This window comes from Heterostelium album (assembly GCF_000004825.1).
Source record: "Heterostelium album PN500 unplaced genomic scaffold PPL_scaffold6, whole genome shotgun sequence".
NCBI lineage: Eukaryota > Evosea > Eumycetozoa > Acytosteliales > Acytosteliaceae > Heterostelium > Heterostelium album.
In genome coordinates, this window is record NW_008805068.1 from 717,718 (window position 1) to 739,332 (window position 21,615).

The 21,615-nt window shown below is 31.1% G+C and overlaps 8 protein-coding genes across 8 annotated transcripts; 6 read left to right on the forward strand and 2 right to left on the reverse strand.

The window, feature by feature from the left end:
• Window positions 1–366: 366 nt before the first annotated feature.
• Window positions 367–2,530, forward strand: PPL_06862 (uncharacterized protein; the record flags this gene model as incomplete). Its single annotated transcript, XM_020577713.1, has 4 exons — window positions 367–386; window positions 1,688–1,723; window positions 1,788–1,889; window positions 2,497–2,530. 4 exons carry the CDS (start codon window positions 367–369, stop codon window positions 2,528–2,530), a joined length of 192 nt encoding a protein of 63 aa, XP_020432161.1.
• Window positions 2,531–2,949: 419 nt separating this feature from the next.
• Window positions 2,950–4,679, forward strand: PPL_06863 (OTU domain-containing protein; the record flags this gene model as incomplete). The annotated part of the gene is made up of 4 exons (XM_020577714.1): window positions 2,950–3,036; window positions 3,234–3,693; window positions 3,768–4,177; window positions 4,257–4,679. 4 exons carry the CDS (start codon window positions 2,950–2,952, stop codon window positions 4,677–4,679), a joined length of 1,380 nt encoding a protein of 459 aa, XP_020432162.1.
• Window positions 4,680–4,730: 51 nt separating this feature from the next.
• PPL_06864 (zinc finger HIT domain-containing protein) lies at window positions 4,731–6,206 on the reverse strand (the record flags this gene model as incomplete). Its single annotated transcript, XM_020577715.1, has 3 exons — window positions 4,731–5,228; window positions 5,306–5,413; window positions 5,874–6,206. The coding sequence occupies 3 exons, from the start codon at window positions 6,204–6,206 to the stop codon at window positions 4,731–4,733; spliced, it is 939 nt and encodes a 312-aa protein (XP_020432163.1).
• A 286-nt stretch (window positions 6,207–6,492) lies between these two features.
• On the forward strand, window positions 6,493–9,940 carry PPL_06865 (ribonuclease Z; the record flags this gene model as incomplete). Its single annotated transcript, XM_020577716.1, has 7 exons — window positions 6,493–7,452; window positions 7,527–8,043; window positions 8,110–8,396; window positions 8,479–8,627; window positions 8,695–8,802; window positions 8,921–9,531; window positions 9,717–9,940. The coding sequence occupies 7 exons, from the start codon at window positions 6,493–6,495 to the stop codon at window positions 9,938–9,940; spliced, it is 2,856 nt and encodes a 951-aa protein (XP_020432164.1).
• Window positions 9,941–10,017: 77 nt separating this feature from the next.
• Window positions 10,018–12,913, forward strand: PPL_06866 (uncharacterized protein; the record flags this gene model as incomplete). Its single annotated transcript, XM_020577717.1, has 8 exons — window positions 10,018–10,413; window positions 10,756–10,780; window positions 10,839–11,280; window positions 11,379–11,501; window positions 11,894–12,104; window positions 12,233–12,276; window positions 12,344–12,626; window positions 12,719–12,913. The coding sequence occupies 8 exons, from the start codon at window positions 10,018–10,020 to the stop codon at window positions 12,911–12,913; spliced, it is 1,719 nt and encodes a 572-aa protein (XP_020432165.1).
• A 481-nt stretch (window positions 12,914–13,394) lies between these two features.
• vamp7B (synaptobrevin family protein) lies at window positions 13,395–14,182 on the forward strand (the record flags this gene model as incomplete). Its single annotated transcript, XM_020577718.1, has 3 exons — window positions 13,395–13,540; window positions 13,639–13,834; window positions 13,916–14,182. 3 exons carry the CDS (start codon window positions 13,395–13,397, stop codon window positions 14,180–14,182), a joined length of 609 nt encoding a protein of 202 aa, XP_020432166.1.
• Window positions 14,183–14,561: 379 nt separating this feature from the next.
• On the reverse strand, window positions 14,562–16,478 carry PPL_06868 (SET domain-containing protein; the record flags this gene model as incomplete). Its single annotated transcript, XM_020577719.1, has 5 exons — window positions 14,562–14,602; window positions 14,777–14,811; window positions 14,892–15,545; window positions 15,641–15,869; window positions 15,947–16,478. 5 exons carry the CDS (start codon window positions 16,476–16,478, stop codon window positions 14,562–14,564), a joined length of 1,491 nt encoding a protein of 496 aa, XP_020432167.1.
• Window positions 16,479–17,105: 627 nt separating this feature from the next.
• Window positions 17,106–21,559, forward strand: gxcQ (pleckstrin domain-containing protein; the record flags this gene model as incomplete). The annotated part of the gene is made up of 7 exons (XM_020577720.1): window positions 17,106–19,700; window positions 19,779–19,906; window positions 20,234–20,516; window positions 20,609–20,850; window positions 21,173–21,237; window positions 21,307–21,383; window positions 21,506–21,559. 7 exons carry the CDS (start codon window positions 17,106–17,108, stop codon window positions 21,557–21,559), a joined length of 3,444 nt encoding a protein of 1,147 aa, XP_020432168.1.
• Window positions 21,560–21,615: the final 56 nt, after the last annotated feature.

The following is a 21,615-nucleotide window of genomic DNA, read 5'->3' on the forward strand; positions in this document are numbered from 1 at the left end:
AATCGACACGTCAAAAAAAATCCGAAATCTAAATTAATATCTTGATTTTTTTTTTTGAGTACCCAAGCAGGGTTTGAAGCTTGAAAAAAAAAAGATTGCATCATGATTTTTGTTTCTTTAAAGCTGTTTAGAATACACGTGATTAGATAGTTTGTAAAAATAGGTCAATTGTAGGGTGAAAAGATTATAGTTGATCATGATATTTAAATATTTGATAAGATACGAATGATATTAGAACCAAAAACAAGATCGCAGTTCAGGATCTAAAGAGATATTTTTTTTATTACTTCATTTTGTTAATGAGAACATACCTTTACCCACCTTAATAATAGTTTTATTTTTTCATAATTTATCTTTTATATTAAAATGAAAAGTAGTATGAATGAGTATGTTGTGTTATTACATTTAAAAGATTGGGTTTTTTTTTTTTCTACAACTTTTTTTGAATTCTCGCATTATTTTTGCAAAAGTATCCCAAAGATATGCAAATTTTTTTCATTTTTTGGGATAAAATGAAATTCCACAGATTTGAATTTACTAGTCATTGCAGAGCAATCGACAGTGACTCCTTGGGATATAGAATTCACGATGGTGAAGTTAAACTTATGGTAATTGGCATCGATCAAATAAGTGTAAAGGGTGACTGCTCTTGACCAGTATTTTCCAGATATCTGTGTTGTGTGAATGTGCACATTCACCAAACTACGCCACTCAGCCGCAAGCGATATCACCGCCCAACTTTGTATATAAACTCGAACGGTGACACAAGAGATTGCAAATGTGTTGCCCGGTGACAAGATAAAGGTGCCAGGAACAGGGAATATATTCACTCGATGTTCAATGCAGCGGAACTTCGAAATCCAAAGTTTGCCAATTCTATAAATTCGCACAACTATTTCCACCACAACAAAATCAAATCTCAGAGTACTTTGTTGATTTCTTACACTCAAAGACAACATCCTAATTTTAACAACAACATGTCAACAACAATAACAGATCATCAAAAAAACAACATAAAACATGGGAGTATTTTTTAATGTTTAATAATTCGAAAAAATAATCTAACAATATCGGAAACTACAATAGTTCAATTTAATTATTTTAATATTTTAATCATTAAAACCGAAACATTCTATCTTTGTTTAAAAAAAAATATATTTCACTTTTTGGAACAAACATCATTCATCTGGATTCATTTAACACTGTCCCCTTTTTTATAATAATTGTTTTATACAACTTCAAAATCAACTTTTCAGAAATGTTAGTTTCATTATAAATTTTAATTATATTTTCTCTTCTCAACCTTCAAAATAAATACTTTTTTTTTCTACTTTAAAATATCACAACATTTTAATATTAGTTTTTTTTGATATCTCTGTATTCTATTTATAAATATTTATTAATTTGTTTATTTTTACATATTATATTATTTTACTATTTTATCACAATGGATTATAAAACAATTATTGTACCGGTTTATGGTTTTATATTGGAAGAGACCCAATTATAGATATTGAAGAGTTTTTAAATAATAATGTTTATAACGAAGATAATTATATTAACAATAATAATGAAAATAATAATGATAATCAAGTTAATAGTAGTAATAATACTAATAAAGATAATAACTATAAAGATATATATTATTAATATAATCCAAAAAAATTATAATTTTGAATTATTTTAGAGATATTCAAACAGAATTAATTATAAAAAAAACATTGTAAGTGTAGTAAAAATTATCTTTTTTAAATTTTTCAATATTTATTTACTTTTTTTTTTTAAAGTGATATTGTTAAATCATATTTGCATAGTTTTTTTGAAATACTTAGTAATATTAAAGGCGAGTTAGTAGAGAATAATAATAAATTAGAATCTAAATCTTTGAAGTTTTTGAAATAGAGATTAATATTAAAAAAATAAAATAAAATATCAAACCTTGTTAGATTTTAATAAAAATTAGATAAATAGAAAGCATTTTTATAGTAGATTTAGAATATAAAGTTTGTTTTATTCTTTAAAAAAAATTGAAAGAGTTTAGCCTCTGTTTTTCGATGGGTAAAATGAGTTTTCCAATCTGCATCGGAGTTCGGAGCAAGCTACAACGAACCCGAGAGATCAAAGAATACAGGGACAGACATATTTATCAATGTTAAGAAAGATTCAATCAAATTCTCAAAGATCTTCAATCAAAAATTTGTGTTCAAAAAATGGTTATTGTAATATGGGAAATTTATATGAGAAAATCAATGATTAGCAACTAGCGGAATAGATATTTAACAAGAGACCCTGATTAACTAGATTAAATAAAGTTATTATTATTTTGTGTCTAGCTTAATTAACTTTAATATCATTTAGTTGATGTTTATTTATTCAATCCAAACTGACTACATGAACAACTAATGATCAATCATTGCTGCTGATTTTGTTTACAAATTTTCAACTTTTGATATATTGATAAATAATAATCAACAATATTTATAAAAATGAATAAAGATGTCTGTTTTCTGATCCAAATGTTTTAACATAAAATTCAACTTTGGATCTTGGTTTAATATAATTCTTTTCATAGTATTGAGATCGAGGACCTGCAATCTAAACCTTTCGTTGTAGCCTTTGACTATTTCACCATACTGTGAATGGGATATTTAAATTATTATATGTTGCACTTTAATTATTATATTTTTATCAATATATTTAATATCATCAAAGTTAAAGAAGTTAACAATTCAAACATTGTCATAGAAAAAGTGATATAACTTTTTGTAGTTACGAAATTTAACACTTCTCGAAGATGAATACATATTTTACATGTTGTACTTAAACTATGAAAGTGATCTTTTGAGAATAATCATAGAAAACTAATTTATTTATTCTGAAAGCTAAAATTTTTGTGTTAAATTTTATGTTCACTTTTTTTTTTTAATTTATTGTTAATGTGCATCCAAGATGAATAATAATTTACAATTAATTGACAATCAATTATTATCTTTAGGTTTAGTTAGAAAGGAAATACCAAAAGATGGTGCTTGTTTAGTAAGTAGTAATTAGTTGTTTAGTAATATTGTTATAAAGTTATTTTTTTACATTGCTTAATTACTACTTTGTTTTTGTTTATCATATGATTTGATTAGTTTATTTTTGTTTGGTTTGGTTTGTTAAAAATGTTTTTTATTTTGTGATAGTAATATTAATATTGTTATTATTGTTATTAATAATCATCAATCTTATAGTTTAGATGTATAAGTGAATATATCTATGGTACTCAAATTAAACATAGATACGTTAGAGAGAAGTGTATAGAGTATCTAGAGAAGAATCGTGAGAGATTCGAACCGTTTGCATGTATTAATGATCCGTGGGAGCGTTACATCGAGTTGATGGCAAAGGACGATACGTGGGGCGGTGAGATAGAACTACAGGCATTGTCACTCTACTACAGAGTGAACTTTGTCATTTACATTGGAACGACTACTACCTGCGTTGACAACAGCTATCCGATCACTATTAGCTTGGCATACTGTCAAGGTGAACACTATGACATCGTATATCCAATCACTCATATGAACCTGCTAAAGTCAATGCAATCGATCATCTACGAACTCTTGGCAGATACACCACAACTTGCCATCAAAACAGATACCTCGCAATGGTATAATACCTCTATAATCTGGTGGGAAGAAGAAGTAAAGAGTAAGTTAAAAACAAAAACAAATCAATAATAATAATAATGTTAAACATTTTACTATTTTATATTATATATATAGTTAAACAAAAGAAGGATATGAAAATAGTTGAAACTCTTAATATGAATAAAAGAGTTTATATCAATCCTGTAGATGAATTCAAATTGAAACAAAAGAAGGAAAAGGAGAGATTGGAGAGAGAGAAAGAGAAGAACAAGAAGAAGGCTCAACAACAACAAAATAAGAATAGAAGTATAATAAGATCGAGTGGTGATAGCGACACTAGTAGTGGTGGTGGTGGTGGCAGTAATTCTGGATCGATACCATCATCTCCTGCTGCACCTTCTTCTTTGAATAACAGTGCCAATAACAATGAGGTGATCTATCCTGCAATGGAGGAGATGGATGAGGAATTGAGAGCGATCATCAAACAAATCGAGCAACAAGATATAGAAGAACAAAGAAAACTTGGTATGGAAAAACATTTCCCTGTAAGTTGTGTAAACTTTTACTAGTTTATTATTACAAATTACTAATTTATGTTTTATTAATAAACAATCATAAATTTAGACACTAGCTGGTGGTAAACAAAATAGAAATAATAAAAATAGGAATCAACAACCATCATTACCATCACCTTCTTCATCACCTCTCAATAACAAAACAAATGAAAATCAAGCTACAGTACAACCAACTTCAACAAGCTCGACAACAACAACAACAACAACTCAAGATAACAACAATAATGAAGAGCTGTCGACAGTAACTGTTACTATAGCACCAGCTTGGAAGACAGCACAAGATTGGAATCAAGTAAAGAATATGCCAGTATCTCCAACTCCAACAACAACAACAGCAATACCAACAACACCACCAACTGCAACAGATCAGTCATCCAATTCTGAATCTGATAATAATAATAACAATAGTAACAATAATAGTAATAGTAATAATAACTTCCAATTTAAGATTAAAAATAAAAATAGAAAATAAATCAACCTTCCAATTCTGATTAAAGTTTTGGAAATGTTTTGTTTTTAATGTTTAAAAAGTAAAGAAGAACTCGTTATCATCTTCTTTTTCTTCTATTTCTTTATTTGAAACTGTTGTTGGCTCTTCTGGTTTTATTTCTTCAACTGTTGATTTCACCGGTGATTCTTCTTTAATTTCATTTTGAATATCTGTTTTTGCTATTGTTTCTTTACTATTATTACTATTATTACTGTCTTCATTATTAGTGTCATTCCTATTAGCATTACTTTTACTAGAGTTGTTTTTCTTAACAATTGGTTTACCACTTAATAATTGTTGTGATTCTTCCAATGTGTTTACCAGATTCGGATCAAACTTTGCCTTTAAATTATTTGAAATGATTTGTTTCTGTTCTTCTTGCAACTTTTCCAAGACTTCTGTATCTTCTCTTATTATATTATATTTATCCAAATCAAAAACAACCAGAATAGTCGGATATTCTATGATCTCTTTAAGATTTAAACTATTATTAACATTTTGATTTACATTTAATAAATAATATTGATTTAACTATGTTAAATGAATGAGAATAAATATAATTAATAAAAAATATTTAATTAACATAACAATGATAATAATATACATACATTTGATCTTTCTCTTTTTAAAATTAAATGATAACTATTATTATTATTATTATTTTTATTATTCTGATTATTATTATTATTTCTACTATTGTTTAACTTTAAGAATTTCTTTATATTATAAATATTGGTTGGATCGTCTATGTGTTTTTGTAAGGTGTCGCTCAGTGTATCGTTTTCATTGACTGACGATGAAACCAGTGATGTCGCATCATCAACAAAGTTCCATTGTATTCTCCAGTGTAATATATTCTTCTTTTTATTGTAGTGTGTAGTGTTCTCTTTGTGTCTGGACATCTCCTTTGGCATAATCATCAAATTGATATTTCTTTTGAATGCTGCACGTTGAACATACACCGATTTATTCTGAATGAATGATTTCGACAATATTGACTTTCCTGTTTCATTAACTCTATTTATATTATCTAGGAAATTGAAATCTATCATATTAAAATAATTAAAGATGTCAGTCAGCTAATGTAAACAATCATATTGTATTGTATAGTATAATATTGGTACCATTTATAATATCATTATCAGACATTTGATTAAGTGGAATGAAATGATTGACTTTTTTGACACCATTACAATCTGATTCTGAACGATGTTGTTTCGAACACTCCGCACTACAGAACAAAACAAAACAGGCAGGACATTTATATTTTGAAACGTTTTCCTTGCATACTTCACATTTATCTACACCAATCTTCATTCTTTTTTCACCATTATTACTATTACTACTAAATTCTATTGTTGCTTCTGTATCTGGTTTATCTCTTTTCTTGCTACTACTAATACCTTCAATACTGAGATTATTACCATTTTGATGTATTGTTATTTCTATTTCACCACCACTTCCTCCATCTTCATCATCATCACCTCCATACATAGAAAATAAATCCATTTCTTAATACTTTCTTTACTTCCAAATCAAATACAACCTAACACATAAATAGTTGCTAGATGACATGAAACAAACGAACTTTGATTTACTTTTTTTTTTTTTTTTTTTTAAATTCTCGTTTTTTTTTTTTTCTTTTTTGGGTTTCTGTTAACCAAAAACCGACAAATTTAAATGATATGAACTTGTATGTCATACATTATATTTTTATTTATAATATTTTTTTTTTAGATATATTTTAGATATTAGATATAGCATATATTAGAATAGTATAGTATAGAAGTATCAAATGGTTAAAGCATATGTTGAGATATCAGGTGATAATGTAGAGACATCACCATCGTTATACACCAATTTCGATCTTCATAGATATCTCTTTGAGTGTGGTGAAGGTACACAACGATCTTTTACACAGAGACCAGGTATCAACTTTACAAAGTTGAACAATATATTTCTGTCGACATTGCGATGGGAATCGGTTGGTGGTCTGTTAGGTCTGACCTATACGATCGATGACATCGGTATTTCAGAGATTGATATCTACGGACCGAAAGGATTGCATCAGCTGTTCACAGCGTCACGATTCTTCAGTGGCAATCACAATCTATCGATCAACTTGTTCGAGCTGCCAAACACTACGAATCACGTGATCCGTGACTCTGAACTCACCATCATCTCGGTGCCAATCAATAGATGTCCACCAAAGATACCATCGACATTCCGTCACTACCGACAAGACAGAAAGGAAATGAGAATAGTCGATATCAAAGATGAACCATCTCCACCACCCTCACCAGAGTCAGAATTTGAAACCTATAAGAATAATATTAAAAATAGTAATAGTAATAGCAATAATAACAACAATCATCAATGTGATATCTCTGACACTGTATTGGGTGCAATTGAACAGAATAGCAATAATAATAATGGAGATGAATCATCTACAACTACATCGGGATTGGATGGTGATTTATCATCGAAACCACTATTCAAAAGAATGAAAAGAGAAATCCCTGCTTATTTCCCAAAGGGAAGCAAAGTAGATATGGATTCTGATACCGTCCACTGTTGGGTTTGCAGTACCAATGAATTTGTCGGTCGATTCCACCCAGAGAAAGCACTGGAACTTGGTATCCCAAAGAGTCAAGCATTCCTTTTCAAGCGTCTAAAGAATGGTGAAACCATCACACTTCCCGATGGAACTCAAATATTTCCACATCAAGTCATGGATGAACCATCTCCTGCAACCGTAACTATACTATCTTTCATTAGTTATTATCAACTAAAAGTTTAACTAACTCTAAACAAAACAAACATCAATAGAATTTCACAATTATAAAATGTCCAAGTATTGAATATTTCGATTCACTTTTCAGTAATGAAGCATTCCTACCATATCATAATAATGAGAAGGTTATGAGTGGAGTGTTTCATATGTCACCACCTGAAGTTTTACACTCAAAGCGATACATTGAATTCATGGAGAAGTTTGGACCAGTCACTAAACATATTATTGTGAACAAAGAGAATTGTGAGTACAGTCCATCGTTCCCAGGTTCAGAGATTCATTTGAACCGACTGGCACAGGTAGTACCCGACCTATTCCCACCACCAATAAAGCCAAGAACTGTTACACCACTCTTTGAGACCGGTAAACCAACCATTCATTCAGAGACACTAAAGAACAATATGATACCTATTGAAAAGTTAACGCGTTTCACATTGGCACCTTCACGTCAAGCCGGTGAAATCCAACAGGTCACACAAACCGGCAAGGAATTTGATGATGTCGTATTACCCAATCTTTCAATTAAAGATAAATTGGATGAAGTAATTAAATGTATATATAAGTTAATTATAATTTTATAGGTTATTTATTAATTTAACATTGTTTTAAATCAACCAGTTGTCAATACAGCAAAGAATAAAGTTGAATATCCAAAAGTATTGTTTACAGGTACTGGAAGTGCTTTGCCATCACCCTATAGAAATGTAACCGGTAATCATATATTGATGGAGAATGGAACCAGTATGTTATTGGATGCCGGTGAAGGTACCTATGGACAACTAGCCAGATTCTTTGGACATGAAAACATTGCAAAGATACTTATCAACCTTAAAGTGATTTGGATCTCTCATGTACATGCTGATCATCATTTAGGTATTCCAAGAATTTTAGAAAAGAGAGCAAGAGTAAATTATTATAGAATTAGTTCAATTAATATAATCAATCAAATGAAAACTAACAATATAAATATTCATTTTATTAAAATAGGCATTTGAAGAATTAGGTATTAAAGAAGATCCAGTCGTTATTATTGGTCCACATACCTTAATTTTTTGGTTAAAGCTATTAAGGAGAATGACACCTATCGATTTTGAAGGAGTTGAATTTGAACAAATACAAAATTCTAAACCTGCAATGTAAGAATTTAAATTATTTTTTTTTGATATATTTTGAATATTAACATTATATATATTACAAAAATAGTGCTGCACTTCAGAAATTAGGAATTGTTTCTCTTGAGAGTGTACCTGTTATTCACTGTACGAATGCTTGTGGTGTTGTCATTGAATTGGAAAATGGTGTTAAATTTACGTAAGTTACCTTTTAAACTTTTAAATGTTGATTTTTAAAAGAAAAAACAATAATAATATTGTTATTTAGAAACATTGGAAATTTATTTATTTTTATTTGTTCAAATAAATATTTTTAGATACTCTGGTGACACTAGACCATGTAGTGATTTGGCAGTAGCAGGTCAAGATTCAACGTTCTTGTTGCACGAAGCTACGTTTGGAGATGACATGCAGAATGAAGCGAAAGCAAAGAAACACTCGACCATCGGTGAGGCGTTGGACATCGGTAGACAGATGCGTGCAAAATTCACATTGCTCACCCACTTTAGTCAGAGATACTCCAAGATACCAGATCTTAGTGGTCACGGTACCTTTGGTTTGGCATTCGATTTGCTTCAAGTCGCACCATATCAATTCCCAATGCTACCACATCTCACCAAGGTATTCGAATCTTACCTCGTAAAGAAAAAAGAAGAACCTATCATTGAAATTCCAAAAAAGGTAAAAAATAATATTCCATCATCCAAATCAAAAAATAAACCAAATAATAATAATAATAATAATAATAATAATAATAATAATAATAATATTGATAGTAATGATAATAATAATAACAATAACAACAATAATAATAAAAACAATAATAGTAAAAAAAGAAAAGAAATATCAGATGATTCGAATAGTAGTAATACTAATAATGAAACTAATTCAATTCAACCAACTAGTAATATTACAATGCCAAATCAAAGTTAATTAATCATTATTATCTATTATTATTAATAAAATATAAATTTATTTATTTAACTTTTTTAAAACAATATAACAAAACAACTCTAATATTAAAACTCTATCCTATTTTTTAAAAAAAAAATTAAAAAAAACAAAAATAGAAAGTATCATTTGGATTTAAAACAACAGATAATATAAATACAGTAAAGAATAATTATTCGACAAAGAAACTCGATAAAAGTAGTAGTCGCCCAAAATCATTTTCGTCATCATTCAAAAGATCATATTCAACAAAAACCTCCACCACCACCACCACTACATCATTCAATCATAATAGTTTTAATGCATCATATAGCAATAGTTTTAAACCCAATATTTATTTAACTTTATTTAGTAAATCTTTAAAATTTGGTGCCAAGATAATCTAAATATATAAATAATAAATAAATAAATATAAATCAGTTTATTATACAGTAGTACTTTTTAATAGACTTGATCAATAGTAATGAATCAATGTGATGTACATCAACAGAAACTTAAACTACTCTGTAGTAACTGTAAGATTAATGTTTGCATTCGATGTGTAACCGATACACACCGTGGTCATTCTTTTGATCATATTCAACAGACTTTGGCACATAAACGATATAGGAGAAATAATGATAGAGATGACGATGATCTAGTTGCTGATCATACAACTGGTACTCTAGAAACTGATAACCTACAATCAATAACCTCTAATATATTACCATCTACATCGCCGGTTCCACAACAACCATACACTAATCAAGATACACTTAGCAATCAACAGATCTCCCAACAACCTATAAATAATACACACAATACATTCACCAACATCATTAACAACAACAACAACAACAATCGAAGAAACAAGGATGATGTAAATGAATCGAGTGATAGCGGAATTCAACCAATGTATCATTAATTAATTAATTGAATAAAAAAAATTGTAAATTTATTAATTCTAAATTTAGAGATTCAGTGTGCACCCTTATGACAACAAATGGCGATCAACACACCAAATTCAACGCTGAAAAACAAAAAAAAATACAAAATATCTTGCATTGGTTTTCATAGGTCTGAAACTCATTCATGCCCGACACTTGATACCATGGTTTTTTGCAGAATTGTAATATTACTTTTCTTTTTTGGTGGCTCTGATTTGTTTTTTTTGGATATCTGTAGACTTGAGAGTAGTTGTACCCTTTCAAATTTCAAACAGTACATTCATTCCATTTCATTAGTTCGTATTTAAATAGTTATTAAAGATATACAGAACAATGAAGATCAATTTTATTTTATTAGCTGTTTTTTATTTGATTTTTGTTTTGGCAGGAGAGAATGGTGTTGTAGAAGCACAAAACACCTCAACCATTTACTATGTAAACACCTATTATAATTCATCGGATTGTGGATCTGAAGTTGTTGAAATCTATGGTTATGACACCACCGGCTGCATACCATACACCTTCGGTAGCTATCTATATATTTGCAATGATTCATTTATCGGTTGGATCGAATACTCAGATTCAGCGTGTGGTAATGAGACTCAACGTACTGTTCACGAATACAACACTTGCTATCCACAAGACCCGTACTACTCGCAGTACACCTGTCAAACCCAAGAGCAACTCCTCCAAGCTTACCCTGGCTATACTGGTATGAATCAGTACACCAACGAAAATTGTAACGGTGAACCAGCAGGACTCAACCTTTCACCCTATCCACTATGTGATGCACCATTTGCGTATGTAACTCCTTTTTTAAATGAAAAAGAAAAAAAAGTAAAGTTAACATTATTCTAACATTTTATTTAAATCATTACTATTTAATAATAATTATTAGTGTCAAATGTGAAGACGATAAACTATATATTTCAGAAGGTGCAACAGACTTTTGTGTAAAATACGGTGCTTGGAAAGAGTATACCGAACCACAATGCGCAGACGGAACATTTTTCCAATGCTGGTAATCAATTCAATTCATTCTTTGAACTTGAAAAAAAAAAAAAAAATAGTAAAAATAAATTAATTAATAGTCAAATTTACATAAGGAACTTGTTTATATTCATGAACAAACAACATAAATGATATTCTTTATAATAAATAAATTGTTGGTATTCGTAATACCATTACTTATATTACTACTATCATCTATATTCTCAAATTATAATAATGCAAACATTTCTATTGTTTTAATAATCTATCATTGTATATTATTATTTATAACTTTGATATTACCAGATATATGGGTATGTATTATATATACATAACAAATCAAATCGAATCTATCTATTTTTGAATTAGTTAATGTTAACATTCATGTTTATGTAATGTAATGAAATTATAGGCAACTTATAGCTTTGTTATTGAATTACCATTATTGATATCAGTGTTCTCTTTCATTTGGTATATACCAGCTGGCTTAACAGATTCCTATCTTTTCATATTGAATTGGATTGGACCTGTACTTGTTTTGATACAAGCATATCAATCGATCAATCTAATTCTTTTTACAAACAGAAAATTGATGGAAAAGACACTAGATCCTTCCTATGACACACCTATTAAAGTAATGTATCAAAGCAATAGCACTTGATTATTATTAATAACTAACATTTAATATTTATCAAAAAATAGATACTATCGATAATCGTATCAATCATTTGTTATATATCTTCTATTTTTATATTCTACAAGCTTTTTACAGATGATACAAGTAAACTTAGTTCATTTAACTCAAAGTATGTTTATTTTTTATTATTTAATATTAAATTGTTACTAACTAGTTGATATTACATTAAAATTTAGTATATTATCATCAGTTGTAACAATATTGGTTCTACTTATCCCATTTATGATATTCGTAGAAGATTCGATGTTATTGGATATAGCGATGATTACATTCTTTGTAGCGCTGCAGTGCTTTAGTTATTTCTATAGTGGAGTCAACAGTTACTCTGTCTATGTAATCAACTGTGTATCAGTGGTAGTATCACTGATTACACTACTCTCACTGACCATCACCATCGGTCAGTCAGACTCATCATCTACAATCACCGATAATTCATTATTTGGTAATCTAAATGAATCTGTATGTATTGTTAATTCTAAAGATATCAATCTATAATATATATATTTCTATATATGTTATATTAACATTAGAATTCATATTATAAATAATAGGATAACAAGGAAAGCATTTATCAAATCATTCATATAATGTTGGTTATAGCATTGACCTATTTCCCAATGTCTTATTTCGGAGTGATCGAACCAGTTTCATGGGTATTCCCAGTGCTACAGATTGTATTTCAATTTGCATTGTATACATTAAGTTGTTTACAAAATTCAAACCTAATAAAACTTCATGATGATTAATTGTATAAGATTTGTTCTTTAAAGAAATCAGAACAAAAAAAAAACACATATCTCTAACCACTTTTATTTGAGAGTTAACGATTGCAACTATAAATAATATAATTCAACAGATAAATTTAAAGTTTTTAATTAAAAACTACACTATGCAATGGAGACCTGGTGAAGTTTTCACCCACACACAACTCTTGCGAAAAGTCAAAATAAAATTAAAAAAATAAAAAAATGTTTTTAAAAATTATTAAAAATCATTAAATTGTATGCTTATACCCCACACACTCATAATTTAAGGATTGGCAATAATAAATAAATAAAAAAGTAATCAAATATATATATATTGGGTTTCTTTCATTCTCTTAACAAAGTTATCGTAATATATAAATATTTATTAATATAACAACACAACACAATTCAAACAAATTATTTCGGAATTAAAGTAAACCAAAGAATAGATATTTTTTTAAATAGTTAGTAGTATCATATAATGCCACTCATCTATTCATTAGTTGCCAGAGGCTCAACTGTCTTGGCAGAGTATACCAATACCACTGGTAACTTTCAATCTATTACCAAGAGAATCTTAGAGTTGATTCCTCCCAATGAAACAAAGATGTCTTATGTCTATGAAAAGTAGGTTCAATATATAAAGTTAGTTATAGATAGATCTGATACCAATACTTATACTTAAACTTACAATCAATGATTATTATTATTATTATTACATCTAGATATATTTTCCATTATCTTGTTAGTGATTCATTGACTTATCTATGCATGGCAGATCAAGAGTTTGGAAGAAGAATACCATTTTTATTTTTAGAGGACGTAAAGAATAGATTCAAATCTAGCTATGGTGACAAAGGAAAGACTGCAATGGCATACGGTATGAACACTGATTTCTCAAGAACTTTAGAAAATTTAATGGTAATTAACAGCTGCACCGATCTACAGATATATTTTAAAAACAAACATACTAATAAATATGATTGTTATAATACATTATAGGATCACTATTCAAATAATCCACAATCGGATACACTCAATCGTACTCAAGCGCAAGTCGACGAAGTAAAGAATATTTTAGTTAGTGATATTGCACCACAGCTATTGAAGCGTGGTGAAAAGATTGAGATTCTAGTAGATCGTACTGAGAACCTTCAACAACAGTCATTCCAATTCAAGAAACAAAGTAAACAACTTAAGTGCTCAATGTGGTGGAAGAATGTCAAATTAATGATTATCATTGGTGTTGTAGTAGCGGTAACTATCTAATAACAACAACATATACACACACTCTCTTATTAAATTCAAATGAACAAAACTCACTAACACTTCTTTAATTTACTTTTCAATTTAAATAAATATGCAGATTATTATTTTCATCATTGTTATTTCAGCATGTGGAGGATTCAAATGTGGAAAGAAAAAGTAAACTAATAGTTAACAACAATAATGTATTACTCCTTTCTTTCTTTCTTTTTTCATCAATCAAATCAACTAAATAATAATTTTTTTTTAAACATGTCATATATCAACTTTATGGCATTGAACCATGTAGAAATCTTTTTTCTGTTTAATCTCCTCCCTTTTATAACTCTCTTCTATCTTTCTCTCACTCTTTTTTTTTTTTTTTAAAACAATAATCAATAAATCAAATCAATGTTGAACTATTTAATATCAAAACATATGACTCTTTATATAATATAAGACAATAAAAAAAAACTTAAATAAAAGTAAGAGAATAAATATAAGGAATGAGGTCACATAGCAATTTATTAAAATTGATTTGATAAATATCTTATGATTCGGCATATTTTCCTTCTTTGAGTATTTTATAACTGTATTCATAGAAAGAGCTGTAAATACCTTGTAACGGCTTAGCTTCATCCAGTTTACCAATACTTTATATTAAACAGATTAGTAAAGATGTTTTTTTTTTGAGAAAGATAATAATAATAATCAATTAATTAATAAAACTTACGATATTAAATAGTTTGATTTTGCTTTGGCGGTATCTGGGTGACTCTCACCAAAGTGGTGTTTATAGAATTGATAAACTCTCAAAATGAGTTTCTTGATCATTTCAGTTTCCTCGGGTGTTGCTTTGGGTGCAGGTTTCTTCTCTTCGTAGAAAATAAGGATATCTTTGATGAGCTGATTGGTAGCACTATCACCATAATGAATATATTGGAACAATCGATCGGTAACCGGTAAAAGTTTAGCAATGTTCAATCGTTGTGATTTGTAGCACTCTTGAATGATCTTCATGAGATCGTCGTGAATCGATTTACGAATACCGTTCAATGCGTAACCATGATCGTCGAATCCCTTTGAGCAAACCATGCATTTAGCATCGACCGATAAGTTTTCCTGGTCATAAAAGTCGACTCTTCCTTTGCAACTTGGGTCTTTACATACAAAGTAGAAATCATTACGCTTTTCACTTCGTACACTGGCACACTTGTGGCATTGGCACTCGAAAAAGAATGTCTCCATGAGCTCCTCGTTTCTCTGTATGGCACCTTCAGTTCTGTCAATATAGGAAATAGTGAATTCTTCACCCTTCTTGATTGGTCTCACTGCTTTCAATGTTAAGATTTTACCAATTTGTGTAACCTGTAAATTTGGATCACATCTAATAAATAAATAATAAATATATTAATCTGTATGTTTTAGATAATATAAATAGATAGATATAGCATTAACTTTTAATTATCTTTTTATACATACGAATGATTAATAAAGGTAAGACCTGGATATAAACCTGTTCCCAATAATACTCCACTGACACAATCAATGATTGTGAATGCATTGCAATTGATTGAGCAAAGTGCATCATAGAGTACATCGATCTCTGATTGTAAAACTTGATTGATTGGTTTCTTTGTTAAAAACGATCCAGCCATTGTTGATAGTCCGACTCTACTCTCTTTATCTTCTTTGGAATATTTATCTTTATCTATAGATATTGATAACAGTTAGTTTGAAATTGCTCATATATAGCATTCAGCTATAATTAGTAGTAGTGATACTTACGATTGATCAGATAATCTATAAAATTTGCATTATTACCCTCATCGTCGTCATCATCGTTGTCATCACTTCGCTTTAAGATTGATTGTCTGGCGAGAAGACATCTGGCTAGGAGGAGTACTGATCTCGTTGGTTTCGCTTTTACTCTACGCTCTAGTGCATCCAACAGATCGCATTCCAAAAGATGCTGGGAATCTTCAGTGCTACAAAACTTGTCGCAATATGATTGTTTACCGCAACGCTCACAGCCACGAGGACCACGTGGATTACGAATGACACTGTAACATTTACAGCACACACGATTACCGAGATTCATATCCATGACATCGGCTGCCGGACTGATATCTCTGGCAACATAATCCTGAGCTTCATAGTCTTTGCCTGCGAAACAACCGAGACCACCAAGTGGACTCTCCTGTACCTCGAGTTCATGACAGCCCCAACTCGATATCAAATGCTGTACCTCTTTAACATCTCTTTTCTTACCGCTCAACACTGACTTTGGTATAACATCTATTTTCTTTTTTGACGCCATTACTAACATGTTCAAAAATGAAATTAAATTGAAAAAAAAAAACTTTCATTGATTTGTTTTTATAATAATTGAAAAAAAAAAAAAAAGGGGGTGGTTGGTTTTTTTTTTTTGTTTTGATCAAATTATGATAAAAAAAATCTAATTTTGTTTTATCTAAAAATTATTTATCATTTATAACAATAACAATTAAAATAGTTATCAACAAACCAATTGTAATAATATCAAAAAGTATCAACAAAACCGCATCAATACAACTGTAGTATAAAATATTTAACAATATCAATATTCAATTAAGAGAAATTCTTTTATTATCTTGAATATTAACAGAATAACATTAAAACACACCAGAATTTATAGTTTTTTACCCATTATATTCGAAATCATAAAACACCATTATTACCTTATCATTACCAATTAAATAAGGAAATAATAATAGCAATAATATCAACACAATAATAGTATAGACAAAATCAATATTTGATCACAAAACAAAACAAAGATATTATATCATCAATTTCTTATAGTAAATATATATAGAGATTTTAAATAGAATAAATCATTTGTACTTTTAGTTTTTTTATTTTATCAAGATAAATAAATCAATAAATAAATAAATAATAGTTGTAAATGACAAAACATTGTTCTAGTTGTGGTAATACAAATTGTGCTCCGCAAGCAAAGTTTTGCACGCAATGTGGAAATGCGCTGGCATCTCCTACAGCTTCAACAACAACACCAACTACAACAACATTCACAGCACCCAAAATAACTACTGCAACATCTAAATCAACATTAAAACCAGCACCCGTTATATCTACAACAACAACAACAAATAATAATAATAATGTACGTCCAAATACTATTACACCAAAAACCAATAAACTAAGTCAATCTACTGGTTCTTTGAAACCTTTACCTTCAGTTCCAACCACAACAACAACAACAACAACGACAACACAAGTATCAGCATCACCTCCACCTCTACCAACGAAACCAAGAACAACGACTTCGTCAGCTTCTACCATTACCAAACCATTGCCAAGTGTAGTAAATACCAATGCTGGTAGTGCAACAGGTAATAGTGTAAATGTTACGAGAATAAGAGCGACTACTACCGCTCCGAAGCCAGATAATAGTCAGAGATCTGTTTCTTCGTCATCTCTACCGATTGCACCAAAAGAGAGTTCCGAGAACTTTATGAATATCAAACTAAAGTCTACAAAGATCAATAATGGTGAGCCAATCAACAACGGTGCAAATCGACCAAAAGCCAATACAGTATCGCTGGTTGCGCTCGACGAGAAGGCAAAGCTTCCACCTGGTTCCTTTGTTAAGTTGGCAGTCAAGAGCAGAGATCAAATGGACAATATAGCACATCGTGATATTCTAATTTTGAATGGTGAGAAAGATAAAGCAGAGAGCACAAATGGAAAAGATACAGCTGTTTCGGAACAACATCATCATGTTGCTTTGAAAGAGGAAAAGAGAAATGGAAATGTTACAACCGCTTCTGTTGTACCACCAGAGTTACCGCCAAAGAAGAGAAGTAGTAGTGGTGGTAGTTTGTCGGGATCGTCTTCTGGTATCACCCCGACTCTACCGACACAACCAAGTATGGAGAAGATGTCCATTCCGTTGCCGCCACCCCTTGACAAGGAGAAGGAAGCAGAACGCGAAAGACAACGTCAGCTGGAGAGAGACGAGCGTGAGAAACAACGTTTGGCAGAGAAGGAACAAAAGGCAGCGGAGCGTGAACGTCTAAAGAAAGAGGAGCGTGAGGAGCGCGACAGAAAGGAGTTGGAGAAAGAAAAGTCGAGAAAAGGTGAACGTGATGAAAAGGAGCGATTGAAACAGTTGGAACGTGAGAAGAAAGCAGAGGAAAAGAGACAGAGAACAATGGAGCGTGAGAAGAAGAGAACTCTAAAGATAGAAAAGGATAAGGAAAGAGAAAGAACAAGAGAAACCGGTACCGGTTCACCTCTTACCGTTTTGTCTGGTGATGAAGCCGACCATGAAGATAGTGATAGTGGCGATGCCGAAGTAGAATCAAATACGAACTCACATACAACAACAACATCAACAACAGCAACATCGTCGAATGGAAATGAAAGTGTTTCTTCACCAAAGATGTCATTTGCCGATATGTCAGAGGTGGTAAAGAACAAAGATATCGAGAGAAAGAAAAAGGAGAGAGAGAAATACAATACTTCACCGGCAAGAAGTAGATTCTTTTCTTTTATTTTGGGTAGCGGTGAGAAGGAGAAGGATAGCAATTCACTTGGTAATAGTGACGATGAATTTGTAATTAGTTCACCTGTTTCACAGACACCACTTTCGCCGGCTACCGGTATCGACGACAACACCTCGGTCGACGGCGACTCTGAAGATGGACAACCACAGCAACTGAGAAAATGGGCAATCAAACGAAATGAGTTGAATGGAAGTAAAGGTGATTTGATGGCATCGATATCACCTCCTCTTTTATCGGTGAACGCAGGCAGTGGAAACTCGTCGCTCCAACTGACACCACAACGTCACAGCATGGGAAGTGACACAAGTGGCGCAGCATCACCAGCACCTATTACAGCATCACCCCAATCCAATTCATCTTCGCATCTCAAGGATGCGCCATCTGCATCGTCCATGCACATCGGATCGTCTTCCTCCACCTCTTCACTGTCGCTCGTTTCACAGTCACCAACTGGATCTGCGCCACTACTGCCACCCAATCTTCCAGAGATGCCACAAGCAACCGACCAGAGATCGCGTGTCATCGAAGAGATTATAGTTACCGAACGTGATTACATTCGTGATATGGAGATCATGGTGTGGATGCGTAGAGAAATGGTCGGCCAGGAAGATGCCAAAGGTGCAGCGCTCGAGGAGATCAACATTCTCTTTAGCAATGTCGAGCAACTTCTCATGGTAAACCATGAACTCTATAAGAAGTTTGTTGAACTACCGATTCCAACCGATCCAAATAACACTGATTTCGGTGCATCGATTGCCAATGCGTTCATCTCGCTGTCCCAATTCCTAAAGTCCTATTTTGTATATTGTAGTAACCAACAGAAGGCACTTTCCACCTTCTCAGCGTTACGTGGAAAGAACTGTTCATTCTTGGGATATCTCCTGACGAGAAGAGAATGTCGTTCACTTCCATTCGACAGTTTCTTAATTAAACCAGTTCAAAGAGTTTGTAAATATCCTTTATTACTTAGAGTATGTTATAATTTATAATTAAGCAGAAAAATGATGAATCAATTGATTTATTAACTAAAATTTGATTTACATCTTTAGGAATTAATTAAATCAACTCCAAATACAATGTCATCATATACATTATTACAGGAAGCACAGAAAAAGATAGAATCGATTGTTTCCATTGTAAATGAAAAGAAACGTGAGTTTGATGGACAAATGAGAATGTATGATATTCAAACTAGAATAACAGAGAGTGGTAGTGACATCAAAATATTGTCACCTTCCAGAAAATTAATCAAGGAGGGTGAGCTCATTAGCTGGGGTTTCATCATACCTGGAAACAGCTCCACTACCTACAACAAGAAGCCAAAGCATGGAAACTTTTATTTGTTCAACGATCTGCTGGTGTTTGCTCAGCCTGTAAACTCGGCTCTACAAACCAACACCGGAGATCAATCACCGCTGAAGGTCAAGGGTAATATTCCACTGGATGCATGTCTGGTTCGTGAGCACAGTGGTGGCGAACCAAACAGCTTCGAACTGCTCTACAGTTGTCACCAGATCTGGTGGTTCCAAACCGAGTCGCCAGAGATTCTGAACAGTCTGCTCAGCGAATTCAAACAGGTCATCGAGACCAACCACATGGTGGAATACAAGAAATACGTAGAGGATCGTGAGCGACAGTCAAAGAGTCATGTCGACTTTGACGAGTGGCGCAAGGCAGTCAAGAACAAACCATTACCAGAGCCACCAAGATCACCTTCGTTCAACGACAGTCCAAAACCATCGACCAAAGCATTGCCTGCCGTTCCACAATCCACCGACTCTATCTCTGTAAGTTTCATTAAAATTCATTATTAGCTATATTGCAACCAATCAATTAATAGTGACTAATCAATAACATTCACTTCATTCTAATTTCACAGATCAGAGTTAGTTGTCATCATTTAGATCCACGACATGTTGAGATAAGTAAGGAACTCCCAACACTAAAGTCGCTGAAAGAAAAGATTCAACTCAAATTTTCATTGGATAATCTTGATTTCACTGTACAATCCAATCAATCAGGTGCCGGACCATATCAAACCATACACAACGATCAAGATCTTCAAAACATAGTGAAATCAGACCAACATGAAATCGAAATGAAAATAATAGCTCTTAAATTGTAATATTAAATTCATTGTATTTTTATTATTTATTAAAATTTAATTTAATTTTACATCTATAAGGTGCGACATACAAATTTTATCTCTACTTTTTTTTCTTTTTTTTTTTTTTTTGACGCCTGGCGATGAGCACATTTTCTTTTTTCCCATTTCATTGAAACGAATCATGTCAAAGAAGATATTTTTTAAATTCCACATTTTTTTCTTGATTAAGATCTCTTTTTTTTTTTCTTTATTTTAAAAGATATTTTATAAATTTTCCTTTGTATTTTTCGAAATATCTTTGGTGTCATAAGTTTTCTGTTTTATGTTATAGATTAGTTATTCTGAAATGAATAAATTATTTCTATCTCTATTTATTTGTTTATCTTTTATAAACATCATTTGTAAGTTTCTATTTCAGTTCATATTCGAATATGATCACAGTTTATTGATTTTTTATTTTTTTTTATTAGATGGTTTATTTTGGACATCCATTATCATTGACAATAATCCTGCCAAATACGGAACACCTAATTGTACCTATAATGTAGTAATTTCGGTTACTAATGTTACTGAACCTGTATCTTTCAGTAGTGACAATATTCTTAAAGTAACAAACAGGTTTGACTTTAGTGACAATAGTGTCAATGCAGAGTTGGAATTTAGTGTTAGTCCCCAGAACAACAATGTAGTCTTGAATATAAACCAGAGTCAGATTTTTTATAACTTCAAATGCCAATATCTAATTCCTCTTTATGTCAATACAATTTCCAAACCCTCTT